At 39.9% G+C, this 24,889-nt stretch overlaps 1 protein-coding gene across 10 annotated transcripts in view; it reads right to left on the bottom strand.

Moving 5' to 3' along the window:
* The window catches only part of FMNL2 (formin like 2), a 315,819-nt gene that overhangs the window by 81,936 nt on the left and 208,994 nt on the right, over positions 1–24,889 (bottom strand). For all 10 annotated transcript variants that reach the window (XR_004026384.1, XM_030796004.1, XM_030796008.1 and 7 more), the window contains exons 4-6: positions 20,707–20,783; positions 10,956–11,039; positions 7,215–7,367 (exon numbers count right to left, since the gene is read on the bottom strand). Coding sequence is in view for 9 of the 10 variants with exons in the window: in XM_030796004.1 (XP_030651864.1) it covers positions 7,215–7,367; positions 10,956–11,039; positions 20,707–20,783 (314 nt within the window). In the remaining variant the exon portion in view is untranslated. The remainder of the gene's footprint in view (positions 1–7,214; positions 7,368–10,955; positions 11,040–20,706; positions 20,784–24,889) is intronic.

Below are 24,889 nucleotides of genomic sequence, written 5' to 3' on the forward strand. Positions count from 1 at the left end.
GAGATCACGCCACTACATCCCAGCCTAGGTAACACAGTGAGACTCCGTCTCCAAAAAAAAACCCACCAAAATGGAAACCGTTGTTCACCCAGTAATGTCCTGAAGTAACTGTGATCACCCATCTATTGTCTCAACAATATACACATATTTCTAGACATTCAGACTTATTCTAGTATGTGAGTTGTGTATATGTCTATCTTTCTCCTTGAGCTTCAATACCCAGACTGCATAATACCACAGAACCTTGAAAGAATGTTTCCTGAATTGAACTAACCAGGCTTTCCTGGAGTCTAGCAAAAAGGTTTTCCACAAGCCTTCTATGGAGCTTCCATGCCAACATTTCTGAGATTCATAATATCTAAGCCCTAATGGGAACAAGTAAAAGAAAAGCTATATTTTCTCTCTGACAAAAAGCATTTTTATAAGCAAAATGCAGTCTGTCACATTATTCAGATCTCAAACTAATATCTACCTATAAATAAAGAATAGTATAGAACTCCCTCGGAAGCTGATGTAAGGGTTCAACCCACTGAAATGCAACACCAACGAGGTATGTTACAGAATTTGGCAGAATTGTACCAGTCTTTTATGGTTCCAAGGTCTGGGCTAATAGAACTTTAACCAAGATTTGTGGTTTTAGGTTTCCTCTTTCTTATCCTTCAGACATGACATCACTTGGTCATATTTTTTCTATCAATTAAACTCATAAAATATATGATGCTAAAAAAAGGGGCCAGGCATTTTTCTGACTGTCTCTACAGCCAAAAGAAATAGAGCTGAAATAGTTGAATCCAGATAATTCAAAGGAGAGGTAGAGGGATCAGGAAGAGAAAGAGGGAAAGAAAGAAAAAAGTAAACAAAATTCCTAATGAACTTGTAAATTAGGCATTGAGATGCTGTCTATATGTCCCATTAGAGGACCAGATAAGAGCTAGATCAGAGCCTCTAATCAAAGGTTTCAGTGCATACTTTTTGAATGGAGCAAACGAAAGGGGAGGCTGGCGACCCATCATGTGAATGGAGAGTCACTATTAGCCTGATTTTTCATTATATTCCATTTGTCAAAGGCATTTGCTATTGGCGGGGCTAATTAATCAGGACATAGCCCCACGTAAAATGTGTCCAAGGAAACCATCTCACTCCTGTGACCTCTAAATGGAAATATTTCTATGTTCTTCCCATATTATCCCCTCTTTTCAAAAACCAACAAAATCATTGCCAATGAGCTGCAGTGACAATTTCACAGACTAACCTTCAGAATAGTACATAAACTGGCTCTAAACGACTTGCAGCCAGGCTCATCTCTTCACTGTCCCCTAAAGGACGCATGCGGTCTTACCACCGAACCTCCGCTCAGACCACTCTCCTGACTTCTCCCTTTTCCCAGCCACTCCTCCGGGTCTTACTCATTGCTGTTTCACATCCACACCAAGTCTCGTGAATCACTCGCTAGGTTCTGCTCTTTACTCTCACCTCTACATTTCCGTATTGTTAGAGTTCGTTACACTCACATGACATTTCATATATATGCTCATGTACACAAGCATGTGTGCACACAAACATATGTATACTTAAGTCCCTTGTCAGCCACAAATCATATACAAATATATTATTTAATACATCTTTCTGTATCCTTAGCCCTTGGCAAGGTACCCTTTACATACTAAGTCCATAATCAATCTAGCCCATGAAGGCACCGGACCACAGCTACAAGAATTTGCTGAGGCCTCCTCAGTGTTTTTTCCAAGCCTTGATAAGCCACTTCAATTCAAATCCTGCCTCCTTCACTTACTGTTCGACCCAAGGCAAGTGGTTTCACTACTGCTTCAGGCCCCAGTTTCCTCACAGTGGTATAACAGTAGCAATCTCACAGAGGCAGTAAACTGTAAACAGCAAATCCCCCGAGGCCCTTAGTACAGTGGCTGCCACACAGCAGACATTTAAGAAAAGCCTTTCTCACCAATAAAAATTACATCAACGCTATCTATATCTTTGTACCACTGAAAAATACTTTTAATAATTACTTCTATGAAAACCATCACCAGGAATGGGACTGCAGTGTTAAAAATATATAAACAAGGACCTACATTTGAATTCTTCATCTCTTCACGTAAATCCACTAAGTATACAAGTGGCAAATATTCAGATAAGGACTATTCATGAAATGCCATTCCATTAATTTTCTTGACTAGGCATGGTGGCTCATGCTTGTAATCCCAGCACTTTGAGAAGCTGAGCAGGACTGTTTGAGCCCAGGAGTTCAAGAGCAGCCTGGGCTACACAGTGAGACCGTATCTCTACAGAAAAAAACTAAAAATTAGCCAGGCATGGTGGCACACACCTGTAGGCCCAACTACTTGGGATGCTGAAGGGGGAAGATTTCTTGAGCCCAGGAGGTTGAGGCTGTAGTGAGCTATGATCGTGCCACTGTACTCCAGCCTGGGCAACAGAACAAGATCCTGTCTCAAAAAATCATCATCATCATCATCATCATAAGAAAAACAAACTCTTGCTCTGGAGGAGTGTAGAAGAAATATTAATGGTAGTTAATGTATAAAAGGCAATGTGGACTTGGTGTTGTTTTTAAAGAAAAGATATTATTTGAAAATAAACCGTTGCAATGGGAATATGTAAACTATGGGCATATTCAGGAAAGTAAAAGAAGACAAAAAACCTTTAAGGAAAAAATGAGCAGGATTACATAATTGCTTTGAAATGATCATCCTTGGTTACAAAGGTCAATAGCAAGGGTGAATCTTGGTTTCTGTCTTATGACTCTCTGTCTCCACTGGACAGCTCTCCACCTCCATCACAAAGCACGTGTTCCTGAAAGGACAGGTTCTTCCCTCTTTCCCTAGCACAGCTGATCTTTATAAAGGGCTGTGCTCAACTCATGTTCTTTCACTTCCCCTCCACCTGAAGCAACCTTTCCTTACCCTGAGGACCAACTCTGGACATTGCCTAAAGTCCAGTTTAAATTTGTCCCTTCCTCCAAACCCCAAGTTAGTACTCCATCTCTTTCTTTAAAAACTCATTTACTTACTATGTCATTTCTTCCTCGAGTTAGTGGCATTAACTTGGACCTTCTTAAAAATCAGTATTTTCTCTTGCATCTGAAATAACACAGCCTTTGTCCTCATAGATCTGATGTGCACATATGTGCCTATATGGCATTGTTAAATTTAGTTAGCTCTGTAGCCACACTGACAGAAACCTATCTTAACCGAAGGCACACCACATTCTAATTTTAGGAGACAATACAAACCAGGTCTCTACTGCATCAATAGCAACGGTTTCCCTCTAGCCAAGCTGACAAATACATGGTAATACAGAATCCCATAGCTGATATGACTCAAGGGGAATGTTACGACATACAATGTTTAACAATCAATTTTGAATAATTAAAAAGTAAAGTATGACTACAAGGAGGAAAATGTGTGTCAACATTAGAATTTGGTAAAAAAAACAAAAAAAAAACAAAAAACAAAAAAAAAACCCAACCTTGTATTTTAGAACGCAGTGTTTGTCTTTTTTTTTTCTTGAGATTGAGTCTTGCTCTGTCACCCAGGCTGGAGTGCAGTGGCATGATCTCGGCTCACTGCAACTTCTGCCTCCCAGGTTCAAGCAATTCTCATGACTCAGCCTCTCACGTAGCTGGGATTACAGGTGTGCACAACTACACCCAGCTAGTTTTTGTTGTTGTTGTTGTTGTTTGTATTTTTAGTAGAGACAGAGTTTCACTATGTTGGCCAGGCTGGTCTCGAACTTCTGACCTCAAGTGATCCTCCCACCTTGGCCTCCCAAAGTGCTGGGATTACAGGCATGAGCCACTGTGTCCAGCTGAACACAGTGTTTTTCATTTTTTCTTTAATCATGCCCATTTACAACATGTTTTAAATTTCCTGAAATCTCATTTTTTTTTCTTCCAAGATTAACCAATCCTTTTGCCAAGTGGTATCAGATAAGATTACTGTGTCTGTCTTATTATCGGGAGATTAAAAAGAAGGAACTAAAATCTGCATTTGGATACAGAAGACATATACTCATTAAACAAAGCTACCAGAATAAATCATTTTCATAGAGCATGAATTTATATTTTTTTTTTTTAAAAAAAAACCAACCTGTGCTATTAAAATGCAAGATACTATAAAGGTTCAAATTCTAAAAATGAGGAATCATAATATGATAACAGAGTGTATCAAAGTTTAAAAGGCAGCAGGCTTTATTCTAGTATGGCATGTTGGCACAAAGCCACAAGGTTATCATATTATAACATGGAGAACAGTCGGAATGCCCTGCCAGCACGCACTGTGAGCTCGCTTGGATGTCGTTTTCACCCGTGACTTAACAAGATTTTCTGGTTTGAAGCCTCATCATCAGTGTGTAAACTGAAGCTGCTCCAGAGGCAAGAGGGGAGAAGCAGCTCTAGTGGCAATGGAACTGAAAATACTCAGGCAGAGAAACCAATCTGGTGGTGGCATGAGAGATTAATAAAACCAGAGAAGGAGACAGCAGGATGAGAAAGGACAAAGTAGAAGAGGAGAAGACAATCAGAAATGAGATGGTGAAAAGAAAAGGGAGGATGGTAAAAAGAAAGCCAAAAGTGAAGGCAGTGTGTGGAGAAGAGAAAGAAAGGGGAGAGAAGGAGGAAGAGAAAAAAATGTAAACAATCTTTGGGTATATGAAAAGCAACATGTAACATATGCCTGTACTTCTGATTGCTGTTTTTATGTCACAGATGCTACATCCAATGACCAAATACAGAATTAGAATCCAGACATAAATCCACGAACCACAAGAGCTGGAAAACTATTGATAGACATTGTTTAAAAAACAAAACAAAAATCTAAGCTTCAGGTCCTTAAGTGGCATGAAAGTTACTGCCTTGTCAGCTTTCTTGAGCTACTAGAAACCATAAAGCAGAATCAAAGGAAATTTAAATGTTCTGTTCTTGAGCTTGAAAATATTAAAACACAGAACAGAAGAATGTGGTACTGGTTTCTTAGCGGGTCATCTTCAAGCACACCTACCAACCAGAAGCATCATATATATAATTCCTGTGTTTTTCCAGATACAATTTCCCTATCTGCATGCTTTTGGTCTGACTTTCCAATTTGAAATTAATTCTAGCAAGATCCACTTTGAAGCAAAACTGTGAAGCAGAACAGGCTGGCCTTGGATGTCCCTCGACCTCCAGCATCCAGGGTTACATCCCTCCTTGAACCCGGGAAGTTTCCCAGATTTTCCCGATTCTTCTGCTCTACTGGAAAAAATACTTTAAAAAGTAAGCATACTGAATTATTAACCAGAAAAACGAATCCTTATTAAGGTGGTAGCTTGGCAATATATGATACTTTCTAAGTGTCCAATGATAGAAAGCCAAATTAAAATGTACTTCGTAAATTAAATCCCTTACAAATAATTACAGTTAAACTAGTGGTGAGAATTTCCATTCCAGTACCAAGGTGATCAGGAAATTCTTCAGACAATTAGCCTTTCTTTATATATCTGCCAAATCAGCCCATATATTCCTGCCCACATGTGAAGCTGATGCAGATTAGCAGGTTGCACAACCTTTGCCCTATTGCAAATACAATGAGGTGAATTGAAACACTGCTCTTAATATTGAATCAATTCATTCCAAACCCATTAACATTTTTTTCCAGTTCTAAACAAGGAAAATCTAAATGATTTATTGGAGGTATCATACTCAAATATCAAATCCTTCAGCAGAACTTAACTTCATTACAGAGAAATGTTTAACTTTCCATGACCAAAAACCAAGTCAAAGGGACAAGAGGTAATTAGACAACCAAATCCAAAGGTCTGAAAGCCACATATTCACTGGCTGCAATCTGACATATGGATCTACTACAGTGACTGAATACCCGGAGTGATCGTAAACACTTAGAGAAATAATGTCCTCTTGCCAGATCATGCCTGAAATAAGATAGAAACACTTTAAGCTAGAAAGAGTAAGTAAGGGGGTAGGGTAGAAAAAAAGAAAAGAAAGAATAAGCAACATTTTGGAATGAGGGTCTTATTAATAAAATTTTGTGTTAAAATCATGAACCACAGAAACCTTTATAAACTTGTTCTAGATGGTATCTCTGTCCTCACAGGCAGCAGTTTGATTTATCCACCAACATACATTTAGTATTAAGTGTTATGCCTGACAAATAACAAGCACAAAAATATTTTTCAGTGAATGAATGATTGTAGGTATGAGTGAATGAACAACCTCAGCAATATTAAACCCATTACTAGTACAGGTGGTCAGCACCAATCCTCCCTTAGCGTGGTACTATTTTAGCCAGGAGAGATGAGAAAGGGAATACTTAGGAGGAAATATAAGGTTGACAACTGGCTGGGTGTGATGGCTGACGCTTGTAATCCCAATACTTTGGGAGGCCAAGGTGAGCAGATCACCTGAGGTCAGGAGTTCGAGACCAGCCTGGCCAACATGGTGAAACCCTGTCTCTACTAAAACTACAAAAAAAAATTAGCTGGGCATGGTGGCAGGTGCCTGTAATCCCAGCTAGTTGGGAGGCTGAGGCAGGAGAATCGCTTGAGCCCAGGAGGTGGAGGTTGCAGTGAGCCAAGATTGTGCCACTGCACTATAGCCTGGATAACAAGAGCGAGATTCCATCTCAAACAAACAAAAAAAAAGGTTGACAAGTGAAGCATATCTAATCAAAAGAACACTGCTTAATGGCATCTCACTAATAAAAATTATCACTTCAGCATTCTGTACCTATGGCTAAGAAAACACCCCACAGCACACAACCTGAGCTACCACTGGAGAAATGAAAGACAGCGGAAGGACAAAGGGTAGGTAACAAGAGGCAGAGATCCCAGATCTCTAAGTGCTGCCTCTACCCTGGAAACAGTACCTCCATCAGGATGTCAACATTCCCCTGGTTTCAAAACCTTATCTGCCTATGAGACTACCCTGTTCTATCACTTGGCAGCAGAATTTTCCCACCTTCCATGCTGAATCAAAGTATGGTGTTTCCAGACGCTATTTAAAGTTATCAAACATTGCCCAAGGGAAGATCCCATGAACTCCTAAAGAAACTTTCATTTAGAGTCATTGCAAATGAAAGTGCTATGTGGCAATTTATGAGACACAGTGCCCAGAATCATCAAAAGAAGTAGGAGCCTGCTTTCCCAGTGCATCCTGCCAAAGTTACCTCCTGATTAAACGAACTCACCGCAGTGCAGAATGTCTTCCAGAGCGGGAGACACTGTTGCCCACAGGTGAGGGCAGGTTGCTCCCTCTGTGCAGGTCCTCGATGGACCTACTCCAGGGCTTTGATTTGTCCACCGAGCTCTCCACAGTACTCTCCACACTTTCAAAGTCAAAACTAAAACAAAAGAGAAATGCCATTGAAGACTGAAAAATTCACATTCACATGTATAAATGAACATGTATAACTTGCTGTTCCTACAAGACATCTGCACCTTAGTATGGAAAGTCTTTGTAAACAAAGAAAACTGGAAAGGAAATACAATGGAATTTCTATGGGCTCAGTGTTAGCTTTAAAAATACAGAATGACAAATAATGGGTCTGGCAAAAGAATAATGGAACAATGAGCAGCAAAAATTAAATAGTGATGTATTATTTGTATTTTATTTTATAAGGCTTGCTAACATATAAGTCACTAACATTGGTATGATGGAAGGGGGAAAAGATCTTACAGCTATTGGCTGGGTGCGGGGGCTCACGCCTGTAATCCCAGCACTTTGGGAGGCCGAGGCGGGCGGATCACGAGGTCAGGAGATCGAAACCATCCTGGCTAATACAGTGAAACCCCATCTCTACTAAAAATACAAAAAATTAGCCGGGTGACGTCGCGGGCGCCTGTAGTCCCAGCTACGCGGGAGGCTGAGGCAGGAGAATGGCGTGAACCCCAGGGGGCAGAGCCTGCAGTGAGCCAAGATCATGCCACTGCACTCCAGCCTGGGTGACAGCAAGACTGTCTCAAAAAAAAAAAAAAAAAAAAAAAAAAAAACAAACTTACAGCTGTCTTCATTTTGCTTTAACAAGTCAATATGTTAGGCTTATACTAATTTATTCCTACCCATCAATTTTCACTAAGCATTTTCTCCTAGTGTGTTGGCAAGTGTACTTTTCCAAGCATATGTGATACATTACTAGCAAAGTTATGGATTTGCTTTGATTTTGGAGTCTCCTCCCAGTGTGGTGCTCTTTAAAGTAAGATTGTTGTTTCTCTGACATTTTTTGAGGTTATTACTCATGTTAACCATGTTAGAATAAATGACAAGTTAAGTTGCTCATTCTTGTATAGTTTTAGGAACAAAGTTTTTAAACAGACAGGCTTTTGTGCTCCATGCATTTCGCCCCTCACAGTCAGTAACTGTGCTTTCTCAAAAAAAAAAAAAAGAAGAAAAAAATTGTATTAATTAATTGTTTCTATCCATAGCAACACCGGATCAGACAGTAGAACAATCAGAAGGTAGCTACATTTCATATCCTCAGGAAAATCTTAGAGGATACTGCAGAAGAAAAAACAATAATACATACTGGAAATCAAAGTATAACTTTTTATAAAAGTATAACTGCCAAAATAAAATATCTGGTTAGAATCTTCATCTGAAAATTGGTGATGACTTTCACCTATAAAAGACTAATCAGATAGCAGAGATTGATGCACAAAGTCCATGGAGGCATCTGGTCACAATTCTGTCATGCCTTTGGCTGCAGGAGGTAATGCTGAACATAAAAGAGTTAGAATGGGGTAATCTAATAAAATTTTAACTGCTAAAAAGAGAAAGCAATCACTGAGATGAGAGAAGGTAAGACGAGGAGGGCATCCTGAAATCACTCGTGGCATTGACGCCCTCGCTAGGCTACTCTGCAGCTCCCACGCCATTCGGCGTGTGTTCCTCTCAGCTCATCCTCACTCTCACACAGCAGAAAAAGGAAACACACACAGAAATGAGTGCTTCTAGGCTGGGCACAGTGGCTCACACCTGAAATCCCAACACTTTAGGGAGGCCAAGGCAGGTGGATCATCTGAGGTCAGGAGTTCGAGAGCAGCTTGCCCAACATGGTGAAACCCCATCTCTACTAAAAATACAAAAATTAGCCAGGCATGGTGGTGGCTGCCTGTAATCCCAGCTTCTCAGGAGGCTGAGGCAGGAGAATCACTTGATCAGAGGTTGCAGTGAGCCGAGATCATGCCACTGCACTCCAGCCTGGGTGACAGAGTGAGACTCTGTCTCACCAGAAAAAAAAAGAAAGAAAAGAAATGAGTGCTTCTACTTTAGGGATGCACTATGAGCCTGTTGTCTCATATTCCATGGGCTAGGAAATTGTCACATGCCAAGGAAGAGTAAGAAATTTTTTCAGCCCATTAGTTTCAAGAAAGATGACAAACTGTATCCATATAAAATTCGTTATCTAATGAAAGCCAACCAAAACCAATAAGCAGTGTAAAGCAATTGCTTAAAAAACAAAACAAAACAAAACAAAACCCACAAAGGTACAAGATTGAGAAACAAAAGCTCTGAATTCTAATCTTTTATGCACTGTTGTCTTATGCTATAGACTACAGAAACTCCCTCACAGGAGCACCTCCTTTCCTGCTTGGTCTTATGTGAAGGTACATTTGGGAAAGCTGGCTGCAAGCTCTATTGTCATGTAGGTAAAGGATTCATTATAGCCAACTGAAAATATAGCATGCTGTTCTTACCCATTCTTCCTGACATTTCTTAGTCTTCTCTGAATTGCAAAAATATTACTCCAGATTTTAAAACACCCAACAGGGTAGGTAATAGTATTTTCTCTTGTTATATTATAGAAAGCATAAGGGAGACTCGCAGTGTTTGATGAAATGGAGATAGGAAACAACCTTTGAGAGCATTTCTCAGGAAGGTAAGAACTTGTCTGTTGGTTTTTCTTAGTCCATTACATCTAATACATGAGAGGTATCAGAACTGAAATGTATCAAGACAGTTTCAGTCAATAGTTTCGTTTCTGCATCTATAAGGTAGGAATAATTATAGCTTTCTCTTCACAAATTCTCAGGGAAATGATGGGGATTTAAGATAACATCTAGTTAAGTCTTAGGACTCTTTTGGAGTGAAGCAATTAAAAAAACAAGTTACTGCTTTTAAAACAAGAATGGAAAAGAAAAACCACCAAGGCTGAAATGTCTTTCGGTCAAATTAACGAACGAATATTATTGCTTCAATCTGTGTGTATGAGTGTGTCTGTGGATACTAAGATGCTTTTTGATTAAAGGAGAAAATGTGGAAAAGACAGTGTCTCATTCAGATGTACACTTTTGAGTCTTTTAAATCATTCCGGAAGCCAAGAAAACAGGAGAATTTTATGAAATAACAAAAACAAGGTTAAATAGGTTTATTTTTCTTTCCTGCTCTGACCCCAGTTTTTACTCCCCTTCAGCTTATGGGCAGAAAATCAAAACAATACAAATATATACCAAGGAAAAAGGAACAGCCTCTTGTTACCTCTCCCTCCAGTGCCACTACGTTTGCTATCTGTTTCTGCAATCATTTTCTATGCACTTACTAGCATATACAAATATACATGCAGACATCATTTTTAAAATAAAAAGGGAGTCACTCTTTTGCATCTCCTAGTGATTTATCACATACTTCTTTCACTAACTGCTAGACTATTCTTCCATATATGTAACTTAAGCCCTAAAGAAAGCATTACTTTTGAAAATAAGGGCTCCTTTAAGGGTGATTTTTATTCACCTGTTTTACTTCTGCCTTAAAGGCATTTCTAATACCAATTATGTGATTTGTTTTTAGTTACCCAAACAGAAACAAACCTCCCTAAGCCCTAGCACATCTGCTTCTGAGTTTCTGCCCTCTGAGTGGTGTATAATTTTACCACTGAGTAGCATCTGCTGTGACCACATAAAATTCAAATGCAAGCAAGCCAAGTTTTACTTACGTTACTGCGTACTGTGCAAATGAGAGATATTCCACTAGAACATCAAGACCTTTGTTTTCTTCATTCAGAAATTCTCTGACCCATCTGTTGCGGGAAAAAAAAAAAAATCATTGGAGAAATTGATCACATGACCTGCCATGGAAAGGACACAATGTAAAGTTTTGTTTTTTCCACCAGAAACTTTCATTGCCTGAAAGGACATAGGGAGGAAGGCCTAGACTACTTCACATGAGGCAGGAGCTTTTCAGATACGGTAACTAAGAAAACCACAACTTTTTAATGTGCAAAAATAAAGGCCAAAAAGTACACGTGGGCCATCTTTGCATTTTACTGCTTAGAGGATTTAAGATAATCTGTAAGAAACTTTCTTTAAAGAAGGCACTTGCTTAATGTACTTTTTCCACCACAATTGATCTACAGCCTGCTTGTGGAAGGAAGCAAGACTATGGACAATGAGGCAGACGGGGGACATGACAACACAACCACAAAAATCCAGGCGGGATTCCAAATCCAAGTTCAACTCCTTGGCACACTAAGCTACAGAAACCACTAAACCAGCCAATGAGAGACCAGTGTTTATGGGCTTCTAGAAATTCAATAGGGATAATGATTTGCTTAACTTTTTCCATGAATGTTAAAACCTTTTAAAAAGCCGCAGGCACCGCATACTATCATCAAGGCCGGCAGATGACAAATACCAGGTTTTTTAAAAAATTCATTTTTAAATAATACCACCTTGCATTTGAATGGTGCTCCATAGTTCATGGAGAATGCTTATACATTCTTATTTGTTCTTCATAATAATCCTGATAGGGGGGTCAAACAGAATCTTTAGGGAAGTGGATGTAAAATGTCGCCACCCCCTTTTACAGATTTCCTCCAGTGCATTCATCTTCAAACAACATATGGTACCTGATTAAACCTTCACGAAGTTTCAAACTCCAACAAATAATAAATTAAAAGATCTACTACTATCGCTGAAATGCCACTTGGGTACATCTGCCACCTGCATTCCGCAATGGTTGCTTTCCTCCAGAAACACCAAGCTAAAAAGGCTGACCAGCTATGCACATGGCAGCGACTATGGAAGCCAGTTTTGTTAGTTATTAAAATAACAGTAGGACAATTCTACCAAGTATCCCTTAAGCATGAGCAACCCCTTGAGGTCTCTGTCTTAAAAGGCAGAAAACAATCCCATGGAATCAGGATATTTGGTTTTTTGTTTGTTTGTTTGTTTGTTTTAATTTTTGGCAGGGGGAAGGGGTTCTTTGTTTCATCCTCAAGCTCATTCTTTCTTCTAGTCCTGTCATCTCCATGATGCAAACCCAGCCCAGGTTTGCAGGTAGTTCCAGAAGGCAGCAAAGTGGGAAAGTAGAAAGATTGCCTTGTTTTTTCCCCCCAAGTGCCTCAGAGAGGCAGCTGCAAAACCTATGCACTTGGCATAGCTGCCTGTAAACATATAACATTTAATTTAAGAGAGACCTGGAGTGGCAACAGTGGCAAAGAAAATACCACCTGGTAGGCCTCACAAAGTGCCTTTGTTATGAGACCTAGACAAAACTAACAGGGCTGGCTACTGGCGGAGGCTGAAGTTTCATTTCAAAACAGCCACATACACAATCTCACAGCATCTACTAGATACTTATTTTTTATTTATTTTAATTACTTTCTGTGGTGCTAGGTCTCAGGAGACATTTATCATGTTTAAATATTAGTAATTAGAAGCTTAGAAATAGTAAAAAGAATTTTTTCTTTTTTGTAACTGGCTGGAGACTTAAAGTCTGGAACTCAATATTAAAATCTGATGATTAGAAAATCTTTAAATTCAAGCCCCTTAGCCTTGCTTAGGCTTTTCCATTGGTCTGGCCTAGGGGCTCTGATTGTACAATTTAAACCGGCCCTTGGCGGTAGGTGTCTTTTTAATATGAAAAATAATCACGGCGGGGGGAGGGGGGGCAGATTTTTCAGGGCAGTCTCAGTTTTACATATTCTCAGTGGCTCATAAGAACACACTAATTTAGGAGCTAAGAGAAACAGCCATTGTCGTTTCTTCTAGTTGATTTTCCAGACGCAGCCTCTGTAGAGTGCAGACCATCCAGAATGCACTCAGTGCCTGCCCTTGTGTCAACTACTGGCAGGCACCTCCATCTCACTTGGAAAGTTCAGCCACCAATTGGACAAGGGGCAAGTGACCTATAGATGAAAAATTAAATTTTTTTAAGGTAGGAAATAGCCAAGTACAGCCAGAGCTACAATTCACTGAACATGCTAATATGCATATGTTTTAATGCAGGGATAAAGAATACTCATTGGCTTCTCTTACTTCACTTCAGTGTCCTTATCCATGCCCCCATCGCCACTTCCTGACTTTGAGTGAAAGGGCCTCGAAGACAATTTTCTGAGTAAAAGGTAACAGCCTGCTGCCTACCTCCTAAAAGGTCAGCTAAAGTGTGACATGTTCTACCCCTGATTTAATGTCATGCAGTTAACATCTTTTTCAAAGCTACAAGATCCTCCCTGGGATTTGATCTAGTCCTGACACCCCTGGCTGCTTTAGGAAAGAATGAGATCAGTCTTTCGGAACTGGCTACCTTCCCCACTTCATCAAATGGTATCAGGTTACCTTAGCAAAGTCATTTCAGCAATAAGGGTAGGGATGATAAGAAAAAAGAGCCCCCATTTTTCTAACTATTATCTCAGTCCCTACCCCTTCTTGACTTGGAACTTTCTGTATTAGAGAGAATTGGCCACTTTCAATTGGAGTTGAAAGTGAACTTCTACAGAAATGAAGGAGTAAGGAAAGAAAACAGGTAAAGATAAAAACGGGCAACTTTCAAAGCAGTATCTGGAATCTAAAGGCATTCAAAGAATATGGATGCCTCATTTTGCAGATTTATGTAAATGATCATGCAAGGACTGTATCATATATTCAGGGTTCCTATAGCAAATTATTTCCATTTCACCTCTGTGCATGCTACACACACTTTTTAATATGTTGCCAATAGGCAAACAGTTTCAAATTGGGTGATTATAGGTTTTGGCAAGTTGAATTATTTCTGACTCTGACAGAACGCATAACTTCCTGAGTGCCTCATGGATTCAATGTAATTACCATATGCTGTAAATCTGAATTTAGGCAAATTCTAAATCAGATGCTTAGGAGCTGGAAAAGACAGGGACAATGACAAATAGCTCTGGAAGAAACTGGGTGCAAGGAAGAGATGTAAGTGCCAATGCCAACAGTCACTGTTTTATTGTAGGCTGGTCACAGCTTGGTATCAAATCTTTGTTCTGTCTCCCCAAATCTTAGAACCTTATTTCTCCTCATATAGGTCTTAAGAGATGTTCCTGGCTTTCAATTTCTAAGATCAAGCCAAGTGGCCCAAAGTTGCACAACAGAAAGGAAAAAACAGTTAATTCCCTTTGCCAGCCTCCTTTAGAGAGAGGTCCTACAGACATATGTTGGGAGCTGAAGTTGATGAAAAATCATGAAAAGCAAGAGGAAGAAGCACTGTGCGGATTCAACACTGGTCATCAGATCTACTCTGTTAGGCAGTGTTGCAAACTGATTCTCAAAGTATAGCCCATACACCACTAGGGGTCCCTGAAACCCTCTCAGGCATCTGTGAAGGTAAAACTCTTTTCACAAAAATATTAGGACATTAGTTGTTTTCAATCTGTTGACACTGACACTTATAATGCCAAAGAAATACTGTATAAAACTGCTGCAACTAAAGAAGACACCTATTTATTGTATTTGTCACTCCGTGCACTCAGGAGGGGGAAAAGGCCAGCTTCACTTAAGAGGGCCCTTAGATAAGCAAGAAAAAATGTTGATTTTATTAAAGCTTTCTCATTTAGTACACCTTTTTCATTTTCAGCGTGACAAAACGGGAAGCTCACATAAAGTACTTCTGCTACCTGCCCAAGTAGCACGGTTGTCTCAAGGAAAAGCACCTGTGAAATTGTTTGAATTGTGAGCTCAACTAGCCATTTTTTCAGGGAATGTCAATTTACTTGTAAAAATAACTGACAAACTATGGTGATTCAGTTTGGGGTATGTGGCCGACATTTACTCAAATATGAAGTGAGCCCATCCTTTCAGGGACAACACAGTATTTGTTGTTGATGACCAACTTTGAGCTTTCAAACAAAAATTAGAATTCTGGAAAACCTGTATTCACCACCGTTAGTTTGACAGCTTCTCAATACTTAAAATATAGTCTAATCAGACTGGTGGTTATTAACAAATGTGATTTTTAAAAACATTGTAAAGGGATATGCTTCAACATTGCAGAAACATGATTTTACTGAGTTATTCTGATCTTCCAAATGACCAACACGATGTTAACAAATCATGTCACAAGTTCATGTATGGATAAAAAGACCCAATCAAAGTGCAAGACAGCACAAAGGATTTTTTGAGACAGGGTCTTACTTTGTTGCCCAGGCTGAAGTGCAGTGGCACAATCATGGCTTACTGCAGCCTCAACCTCCTGGGCTCAAGTGATCCTCCTACCTCAGCCTCCTGAGTAGCTGGGACTACAGGATCATGCCACCACACCTGGTTAATTTTTGTATTTTTTGTAGAAACAGGGGTTCACCATGTTACCCAGGCTGGTCTCAAACTCCCAGGCTCAAGCCATCCTGCCCACCTTGGCCTTCCAAAGTTGCTGGGACTGCAGGCCACGATGTCTGGCCAATGGATTTTAATACAACAGGGCACAAAAAGTTCATTGATATGATTTCAGACTCTACATTATAGCTATCTGTAAGAATTAGTTACCAGCCGTTCAATTTTGGGGGTACTACCAAAAAAAGAACATCCACAATTATCTGAAAAGACCATTAAAAAAAACTCATCTCTAAGTGTGTATAAGACCCAATTTTCTTCATATACATCAATCAAAACAGATCACAACAAACTGAATGTTGACTCAGATAGGAGAATCTAGCTGCCAACAATTAACCAGATGCTAAGGAGATTTGCAAAAATTAAACCAATGCAGCCTTTGTCACCAATTTTTTTTTGGATTTGAAGAATATTTTTCATAAAACAGGTCATTTAATTTATAATGTATTAATATTTATGTTAATATATAACATTTATTTTATATTTATGTATTTAAATTAAATGTTATTAAATATTACATTTTATTAAAGATGTTTAAAATTTATCAGTTTTAATTTCTAATATTGTAAACATTAATAGATTTGACACATCTAAACAAAAGCTTACTGGGGTTCAAAAATAATTTAAAAGTATAAAGGCATTCCAAAACCAAAAAAAAAAAAAAATGTGAAAATTGCTGGTTTAGTAACAAATTTTAGAAGTGACCATATCTAGGCTCAAATCTCGGTGCTTCTAACTTGTGTGGAATTGAGCGAGGTACTTAATAGATGACCCTCAGTATTCTCATCCGTAAAACAGGGATTCAGGGCTAATGGTCAATAAGATTTTTGTAGGAAATACACAGAATAACAAACGTAAAGTACCTAACACCATGCTTAATAAATGATAAAATGATTATAACCTTGATGGTTTCCAAAAAAGTACCATCTAGGAATAAGTTAATCATAAGGCAGCTTGATACACACATACACACCCATACATGTTGTATGCATGTTAAAAGCAGCCTTTGTCACTCTCCTGTCTTTCTTCTTTTGGCCTGTCTCAGCCAGCACTGATTCATAAAGGAGTCTGGCAGGCAGGAGAGAAGATGACATTAACTAAGCAGTTCCTCAGCATCTTCCCTTTTCTACAAACCTCCTTACCCTCCTTGCCAACTTGCCACATTCCTTCTGCAATCTCATGCCTGTTCTCTCTACACCATGATGAGAAAGTGAAATGAGCATCTTTCAGAACTTCTGTGACCTTGCACTGAGGATGAAAAGTAATTTTCTATCATTATAGGCAGCTTTACTACAATAAATTTCCTGCAAAGAGAGACAGCGTACACATCAGTTCCATAGAATAAAGCTGGTAAATCTGTCCAGTTCACCCTCACCACCATTTAAATCCTATCACTCTGACATCTTAAGCACCATGGCATCTGCCTACTCACACTGCATGGCCAGTGTATTCTAACACTATGTGGATCATTTCAAGGGTATTTCAAGTAATATCAAAAGCTTAGATAAGTCATAATGCAATTCTTCTCTATTATTATAGTTCCTAACAGTAAGTGAATGGGATTATTTCTAGTCCAATTCTTATTTCAATTTGACTCAAAGAAAATTAATTTTCTTTCTCAGAAGATTGTTCCATTTATAGAGTTTTAGGCTTATATCAAAACTCAGAACAAGTGTTTTGCTTGACAAAGCTGCAGCTCAGAATGTTATCTAGGTAAAGCTCAAGTCTTTAACCTTGAAAAGCCAGCATGTGCCCAGAACAATTTTTTTTAGGACAAGTAGATTGTAAATGTAATCCCTCCTTTTTAATTTCTGAGTATCATAATCTCCTGGGTGTCAGGATCATTTTAGATAAAGATGATAATACTCTCTGCCTTAGGGAATTCCTTAGAGATATATATGAGATACATATCCTTAGAGATACATAATACTATTGAATACTGCAGATAATTATTTGCAACAAGCATAACAAACAACTATCATATATTGAGTAACTATTATGTTTCAGACCCTTTATTAGGCATTTATAAGTTATGTCATCTAATCCTTACAATATTCCTATGATGTAAGTATTATACTAATTTTATCAATGAGAATTTAACTTGGGTCACATAGTACAGAAAACTTACATAACTTATCTAAGGTCAAATAACTAAAAAGGGGCATAGCAAAAATTTGAGCAAATGGGCACTGATTTTTTATTTTTATTTTTTGAGACAGGGTCTCACTCTGTTACTCAGAGACTGCAGTGGCTGCTCACTGCAGCCTCGAACTCATGGGCTCAATTGATCCTTCTGCCTCAGCATCCCGGGCATTACACATACGTGCCACTGTGACTGGCTATTATTTTATTTTTTTGTGGACACAAGGTCTCACTATGTTACCCAAGCTGCTCTCAAACTCTTGGGCTCCTGCCTCGGCCTCCCAAAGTACTGAGAATACAGGCATGGGCCACCACACTCAGCCCTGAATTATCTATTACAGTATTTTAAACAGTACAATAAAATATATGGCTTCCTTATATAGCACCTTGCATTCCAAGAATTCTTCATTTTAGTAACTGATTATTTTCATCATTATTGAGTAATTTTTCAGAAGATATCCCTATCAAGTGAGATCAAGCCAGTTAGTTTACATAACAAAGAGCGAGTTCAGGTTTGGGTTTTCAGAACAGGCAAGATGGTCACAATCTGGTTGTGTGGTTTTACTTCACGTAAGTTTATGCTAGTGATTGGTTGCATACAATCAGACAATGCATCTCCATGAATTTTTCTGCTGCTAAAGCCAAAGCTTTCAGAGTACCTCACATAGGTGGTGGGCAAGGGAAAATTTCACCTGGTAAGGATGAAAGAAATCTAAGAATCTTTCAACATGCCTATAGTATCCTCAACAACAAACCACTCCAATTGCTTGCAGACTGCACTGGCTTCAACCCAACCAAGGTTCTTCTATTCAGCCAAGTTTGTGTTGGAAATGATCATCTTCCTTTTGTATTTGATGGTCAATTTCACAGTACTTCCACAATGCTTAAAGAAAAGCTTTTTTTTTTTTTTTTTTTTTTTTTTTTTTTTTTCGGTGAGATGGAGTCTTGTTCTGTCACCCAGGCTGGAGTGCAGTGGAATGATCTCGGCTCACTGCAACTTCCGCCTCCTGGGTTCAAGTGATTCTCCTGCCTCAGCCTCCCAAGCAGCTGGGACTACAAGCATGCACCACCATGCCTGGCTAATTTTTTGTATTTTTAGTAGAGATGGGGTTTCACCATGTTGGCCAGGCTGGTGTCGAACTCCTGACCTCAGGTGATCCACCCGCCTCAGCCTCTCAAAGTGCTAGGATTACAGACGTGAACCACCACACCCAGCCTAAGAAATGCTTTCTGACAATTTGTAGAAATCCTGGCTGCAGTTCATTCCACCATTTTCAATTAAAAGGGCCAAAGGCAAAGGGTTGGACCAAACAAAATTGAATCTAGCTCCTGATCCATAAATATTGGAAAGTATTTAAATGTCCTGAGTCTAAATGCCCAAAAGTATTAAACTACCACCATCTTCATCCCCAGCAGACAAGCCTCATTGCTTTGATCCCAGATCCCTGATAATCTTATTTACTTTCAGGGAAACGGCTGCCAGCATAAGTCATACAGGAAAAGCAACAGAGCAACTTGAGCCAAAGCACCTGGCTCTACAGCTGTAGACTTTGTGCAAATCACTCACCTTCTCTGGTCTTTAATTCTTTTAATCTGTAAAACGAGGCATTAGGCAATTCTTAATCTCTCTTCCAGTTCTAAAATCATGACTCTATGATTCTTTGTTCTATAGCCCATTTTCAGGGACAAAGTCTAGAATTAATTCATTTTCTGAATATTTCATTCTCAAGGTGAAAAACCTGCTGGTTATCATTTAAAAAATGAACATTCTCACCCAAGTTCCATCACCTATCAATCACAATAGCATTTCTACAATTTCTAAAAGTTTATTTTGAAATAACTATGCTAATTAACCATTTGAATGGCTTACAGCAGTCTGAAGTAAACTTTTATCTACATAATAAATCCACATCAAGTCCTTACTTAACCTCAAATAACATTATTTCATTATGACATTGATGAGGGGAGGAAAACGTTTTATAACAACATTATTTCACTTAAACTCATGGTTTCCAAGAAGAACTATCAATGAGACAGAACTTACTGTATGTTACAGGATACTCTGTAAAACTAAAGTGCAATATATATACATCAAAATTCATTTCCAATAGACTTGCAAAGAATGTCATGGGAAAATTCTAAAAGATCTAAAAGTCGATAGTCCTCTCATTGTAAAGCTCAAAGAATCAAAACCAAAGGGGTTAAACAGCTTGCCCAATGTTACACAGGTGCTTTGGGCAGAAGGAGGGCTACAAAATAGGATACCTGATATCATTCTGCCTCAGAGAGAAGCCATCTTGTTTTAACACACAGTACAATTTGGCCACCGAGGGGTAAGGGAGAATATAATATTGCTGTTCTTGCCTGAGGCAAAGCACCAAGTTGTTGCCTGAAAGAAACTCAGAATGCTTAGTGCATAGATTCCCTGAACTTTATTTTCCCAGAGTGGATTTACACTTCATGGTCCTGAGGTTTTGAGATGTATGAAAAAGAGACTGAGAATGTGTCTGAGTGCAACGAGGTGAGTCAAGTGACATTATTCCAGCTTCCGTCCCCTTCTGGCCAGAAACTCTAGAGAATTAACAAAAGGGAAATAAAGCAGCTTCAACTAACCAACTTGGAGAACTACAGTAAAAGCTTAGAGATTTTCCAAGATCTCAGTCTACATGTACTATTGGGGGTTTCTGATTTGCCAGAGAATTGTCATGCACACATGAAACCAAGTGTCCACATTTACTGCACCCGCTCAAAGAAATATAGAATTGTTATGAATTCCAAATCAAGGACTATCTGTCTTGCTTCTGCTGATTCTTGGGCAGTAAGTAATTTGAGTACTAACAAAGGTTTCATCTACTAAAACCTCAGTCTTTTAATTTATAATGACCCACAAGGAAGCTCAATTCTTTGGATATGATTCAGTTACTTTGTAAAGTGTCCAAAAGCTTTAGAGCTAAGATGTTAAAGGGGTGTACTTACCCAATGTGGTTGGTTCTTAAAGAAATTTCCAGTTCTCTTAGCACTTGTGTAGATTCTTGAACACGCCGTCTGAATTTCTATAATTCAAGAACACATATTCTCACAAAATATTTTAGCAACTGCTATAAGTGAAGCTTAGTTATAATAAATTTAACACAATATGAAAAATATCTTCACTTCTAAAATGGGCTTCCCTCACTTTTTTGGTTGCAGAGCACACAAATTTTCCTCACCATGAAAATTAGCTACTGAGAAAGGACTACAAAATTCCTTGTTTTACGTAATGTGCCTTTCAGTAAGTAGATTTTATTTCCCTACCCCACACACACAACAATATTCACCAATATTCCTATGGGTCAGGGACCCCAGTACTACCTCCAGTTTCCATGATTCATTAGGAGCACTCAAAGGACTCAGCATACAGTCATACCCGTGGCTATGATGTATTACAGCAAAAGAATAGAAAGCAAGATCAGCAAAGAGAAAAGGTGCATGGGATAAAATGTGCAGGAAACCAGGTGCAATCTTCCAGGAGTCCTCTCCCCGAGGAGACACAAATGACAACATGCATAAAGCTCATTAGAGACTCAGTGGCCAGGTTCTTATTGGGAGCTGGTTTAATAGGCAACTCTCTGCCCAGTACATAACAGGAATTCAGACTCCCAGAAAGAAAAGAGGCATTCAGCATAAGCCATGTTGTTCTCATAAACAGTTTAGGCACAGGGAAACATTCTTATCAGGAAATGGTAGGAACTTTCCCCCGTCAAACACAAGTTCCCAGATGCCAGCCAAGGGCCAACCTTGCAAGCAGGCCCTTTACTAAGCATAGCAGTCTCAGGCCTGCTATGTTAATTTTTTTTCTGCGTGACCTAACACGTTGCAAAAATAAACATGCAGAGCTACCTCTGCCCCTTATTCCTCACTTAGAGGGTCCTTCCTCCAGAGCACACCACCCTCCTGACATGAACTGCCCTTCCTCATTCCCTTGCCTGTTAAAATCCCACCTACCCTTCCAGGACTCCCTCGGGGCTTCTTTCTTCACTGAATCCACCTCTGAAAGTAAATGTGTTAATATACACCTCTCTAGCCTCTTGACCCTAAATCGTTTCCAAGATATCAATGGGCTACATTGCACATCAGTCCTTTGGAACACATTTTCCTACAGAAATATTTATTTAAAGTGACAGTCTCAGGCCACTTTGAAGGAAGAAAACTTGATGTCAGCACCTCCTAAGCGGAGTTCCAGGCTATCTGTGCTACGAACCTGAACCACCTGTATGTCACACTGTTTATAGGAAAGAGCTTTGAGAATTCTGGCTCAGGATATAAGGACCTCTTTCCTCTGCTGCCACAATTGCAGTGGACACAGAGTCCTTCAGCTCCAAGGACAAGAAGAAAAGGAAGGAGGATGGAAGTAAGGATTCCAGAATGTGGGGTGGCAAGAGCTACGCTCACACCTGGGACTTGGTGGCCCATGAAGGCCTGAAGCTCAGCACAGCAGGCTCCTGTTACCCTGTCATCTTCTTCTGAAAGCCCCTGGCTTCCCCACCAGCTGCTTCTAAGCAGAGCCCCCAAGGAAGCAGATAGTCTCACAGTTCCTCCATAAATGCCATTCCCAAGACAATCTAAAAAGACCATGTCAGGTTTCCAGAATCCAGGTATAGTAAGAAATAGGAAATAAAAATATCCCCAATGTGATGGAAAAAAGAGAGGCATTCCCCTCTTCTGTTGAAACAGGCCTAACAAATGGTGGCATACTTGAGAGTTTGGAGGACACCCAACCCCAGAGCTTCCTAGACCACTTCCCAGCAATGAGGAGGCTCAGCACAGTACTTGGCTTGAAAAGGGAGTAATGGCCAAGCTCAGTGGCTCATGCCTGTAATCCCAGCACTTTGGGAGGCCAAGGTGGGTGGATCACCTGAGGTCAGGAGTTCGAGACCAGCTTGGACAACACAGAGAAAACCCGTCACTACTAAAAAGTACAAAAATTAGCCAGGCATGGTAGCACGAGCCTGTAATCCCAGCTACTCGGGAAGCTGAGGCACGAGAATTGCTTGCACCCGGGAGGCGGAGGATGCAGTGAGCCGAAATCATGCCACTGCACTCCAGCCTGGGTGACACGGCAAGACTCCATCTCAAAAAAAAAAAAAAAAAAAAAAAAAAAAAAGAATGGGGGCAAGTAGTGCAGGATGGGCAGCTAAAGGTATTCTCTCTCTTTAAACTCTTCCTTAGAGCTAAAAATTAGGAATAGAGTAGAGGAGAGTCAGTAGGACGGAGCAGGCAGTCTGCTGTGTATATAGAGAAGGGAAGAGAAAGGAGAAAAAAAAATTCTAGGGTCTCTGGTCACACAGCTAAGGCAACCATTTCCAGATGTGCTGGCTGCTCAATGTGGCCACTCCCATGTCAGAGTCCTAAGTCTCAGGCTGCCTGCACAGGTGGTTGTCAGAAAATAACTCAGCCTTCCAAGCTCTGTGTTGTGTGCACTTCTGACTGCAGCCTTTGCTTCTGCTGGGCCCCTGATATACTTTGGATATTTGTCCCTTCCAAATCCCACGTTGAAATAGGACCTCCAATGTTGGGGGTGGGCCTAGTGGGAGGTATTTGGGTCATAGGGGCAGATAGCGCCTGAACTGCTGGGTGCTGTCCTCGCAATAATAAGTGGCTTCTTACTCCTAAGAGTTCCTGTGAGATCTGGCTGTTTAAGAGAGGCTGGTACCTCCTCCCTCTTGCTCACCATGTGACACGCCTGCTCCCCCTGAGCCTTCCGCCATGATTGTAAACCCCGAAGCCCTCACTAGAAGCAAATGCCAGCACCACACTTCCTGTACAGCCTAAAGAACTGTAGGCCAAAATAAACCTGTTTTCCTCATAAATTACCCAGCCTTAAGTATTTCTTTATAGCAACACAAAGGAACTAACACCCAGCCCCTAATGCCGCCTTCTGCTTCCTCAGGGCAAGGTCATCCCTTACATATGCCATCAGGCACAAGGGCACCCAGCATAGTACTGAGGACATAGCAGAGTATAAAAGAGGGTCCAATGAAGGGCCAAGAGCTACGTATCGAAACCAGGTAACTAAATCAAAACACGATGAGGTAATAATAACAGCAGAAGCGCTAACGTTTTTGGGCACTGACTATGCTACCTAGGCACTACCCTTCTGCAACTGCCTGATAACGGAGGCAAACTAAACTGACTTTACTCCTGTATTACATCATCTTAGGAAAGGCTCAATTTTCGGCTAGATTCTGGGCCACAGAGAAGTCTTGGAGTCCATTTCTCTAATATATACACAATGAGTGCTAACACTTTGCACTTCTAAAATGTATCCAGAATGCTTTAAAACACCATGAAGAGAAATTATGTGCCCGTGGGGAGCCAGAGAGGATCCGTGAGCGGTCTGTACTATTCTCCCTTCCCTCCCCATCAAGGGAGGCCTGGGATGAGCCCACAGAGGCAGCTGAGCCCAGGATGAGCCCTACAATAGGTTTCATCTCACAACTGCAGCGCCAGCAAAGGACCAGACTCCTTTAAACACAGACTAATCACTTCCTGGTATTAAATAAGGAGGCTGGTTTGGAGAGTTCTGTTCATAGAAATATCTAATTTAGGTTCTTCCTTTCCTGCCCTAGAGGTTTCATTTAAAACTATTTAGAAGAAAATCTAAATAGAAAATGCTTAAAAATTGTTTTTAAAAAAAGCAAATTAAGTATCTTCTATTCAATTTGCACAAAAGATTAACAAATCAAGTATTCGAGGACTCCAGACACAGTTAAAGGAAAACTGCCCAACCTAGACTGTCTGGCTGAAATTTAAAGTCCTGATTTGAAATCTTTTTCTCCCTCACCATAATACAGCTGAAAATTTTAAGCTTATTTTAACTGCAAGCCATGTCGTATTTCAACAAATCTCCTTTTTTTCCAGGCTTTAAGCATTACAATTATGTTGTGTGGAACAGATCATTTCCTCCTGACAGAATCTTACTAAAGCAGGGGTGGTTAATCCACCATCCATTTTATTTTTTCTGAGCTGAATGACTGATCTTGAAAGGCACAGACCAAAATGGCCATTCAGGTGAACGCACATGGGCCAGGGCAGAAATGTCGGGAATGAAGGCCCAAACAGATATCTTATGTCCTGCTCCAGTTTATTATTTGTGAGGAAGCAAAACATTTTCTGGGAA

The sequence above is a fragment of the Nomascus leucogenys genome, chromosome 17 (assembly GCF_006542625.1).
Source record: "Nomascus leucogenys isolate Asia chromosome 17, Asia_NLE_v1, whole genome shotgun sequence".
NCBI lineage: Eukaryota > Metazoa > Chordata > Mammalia > Primates > Hylobatidae > Nomascus > Nomascus leucogenys.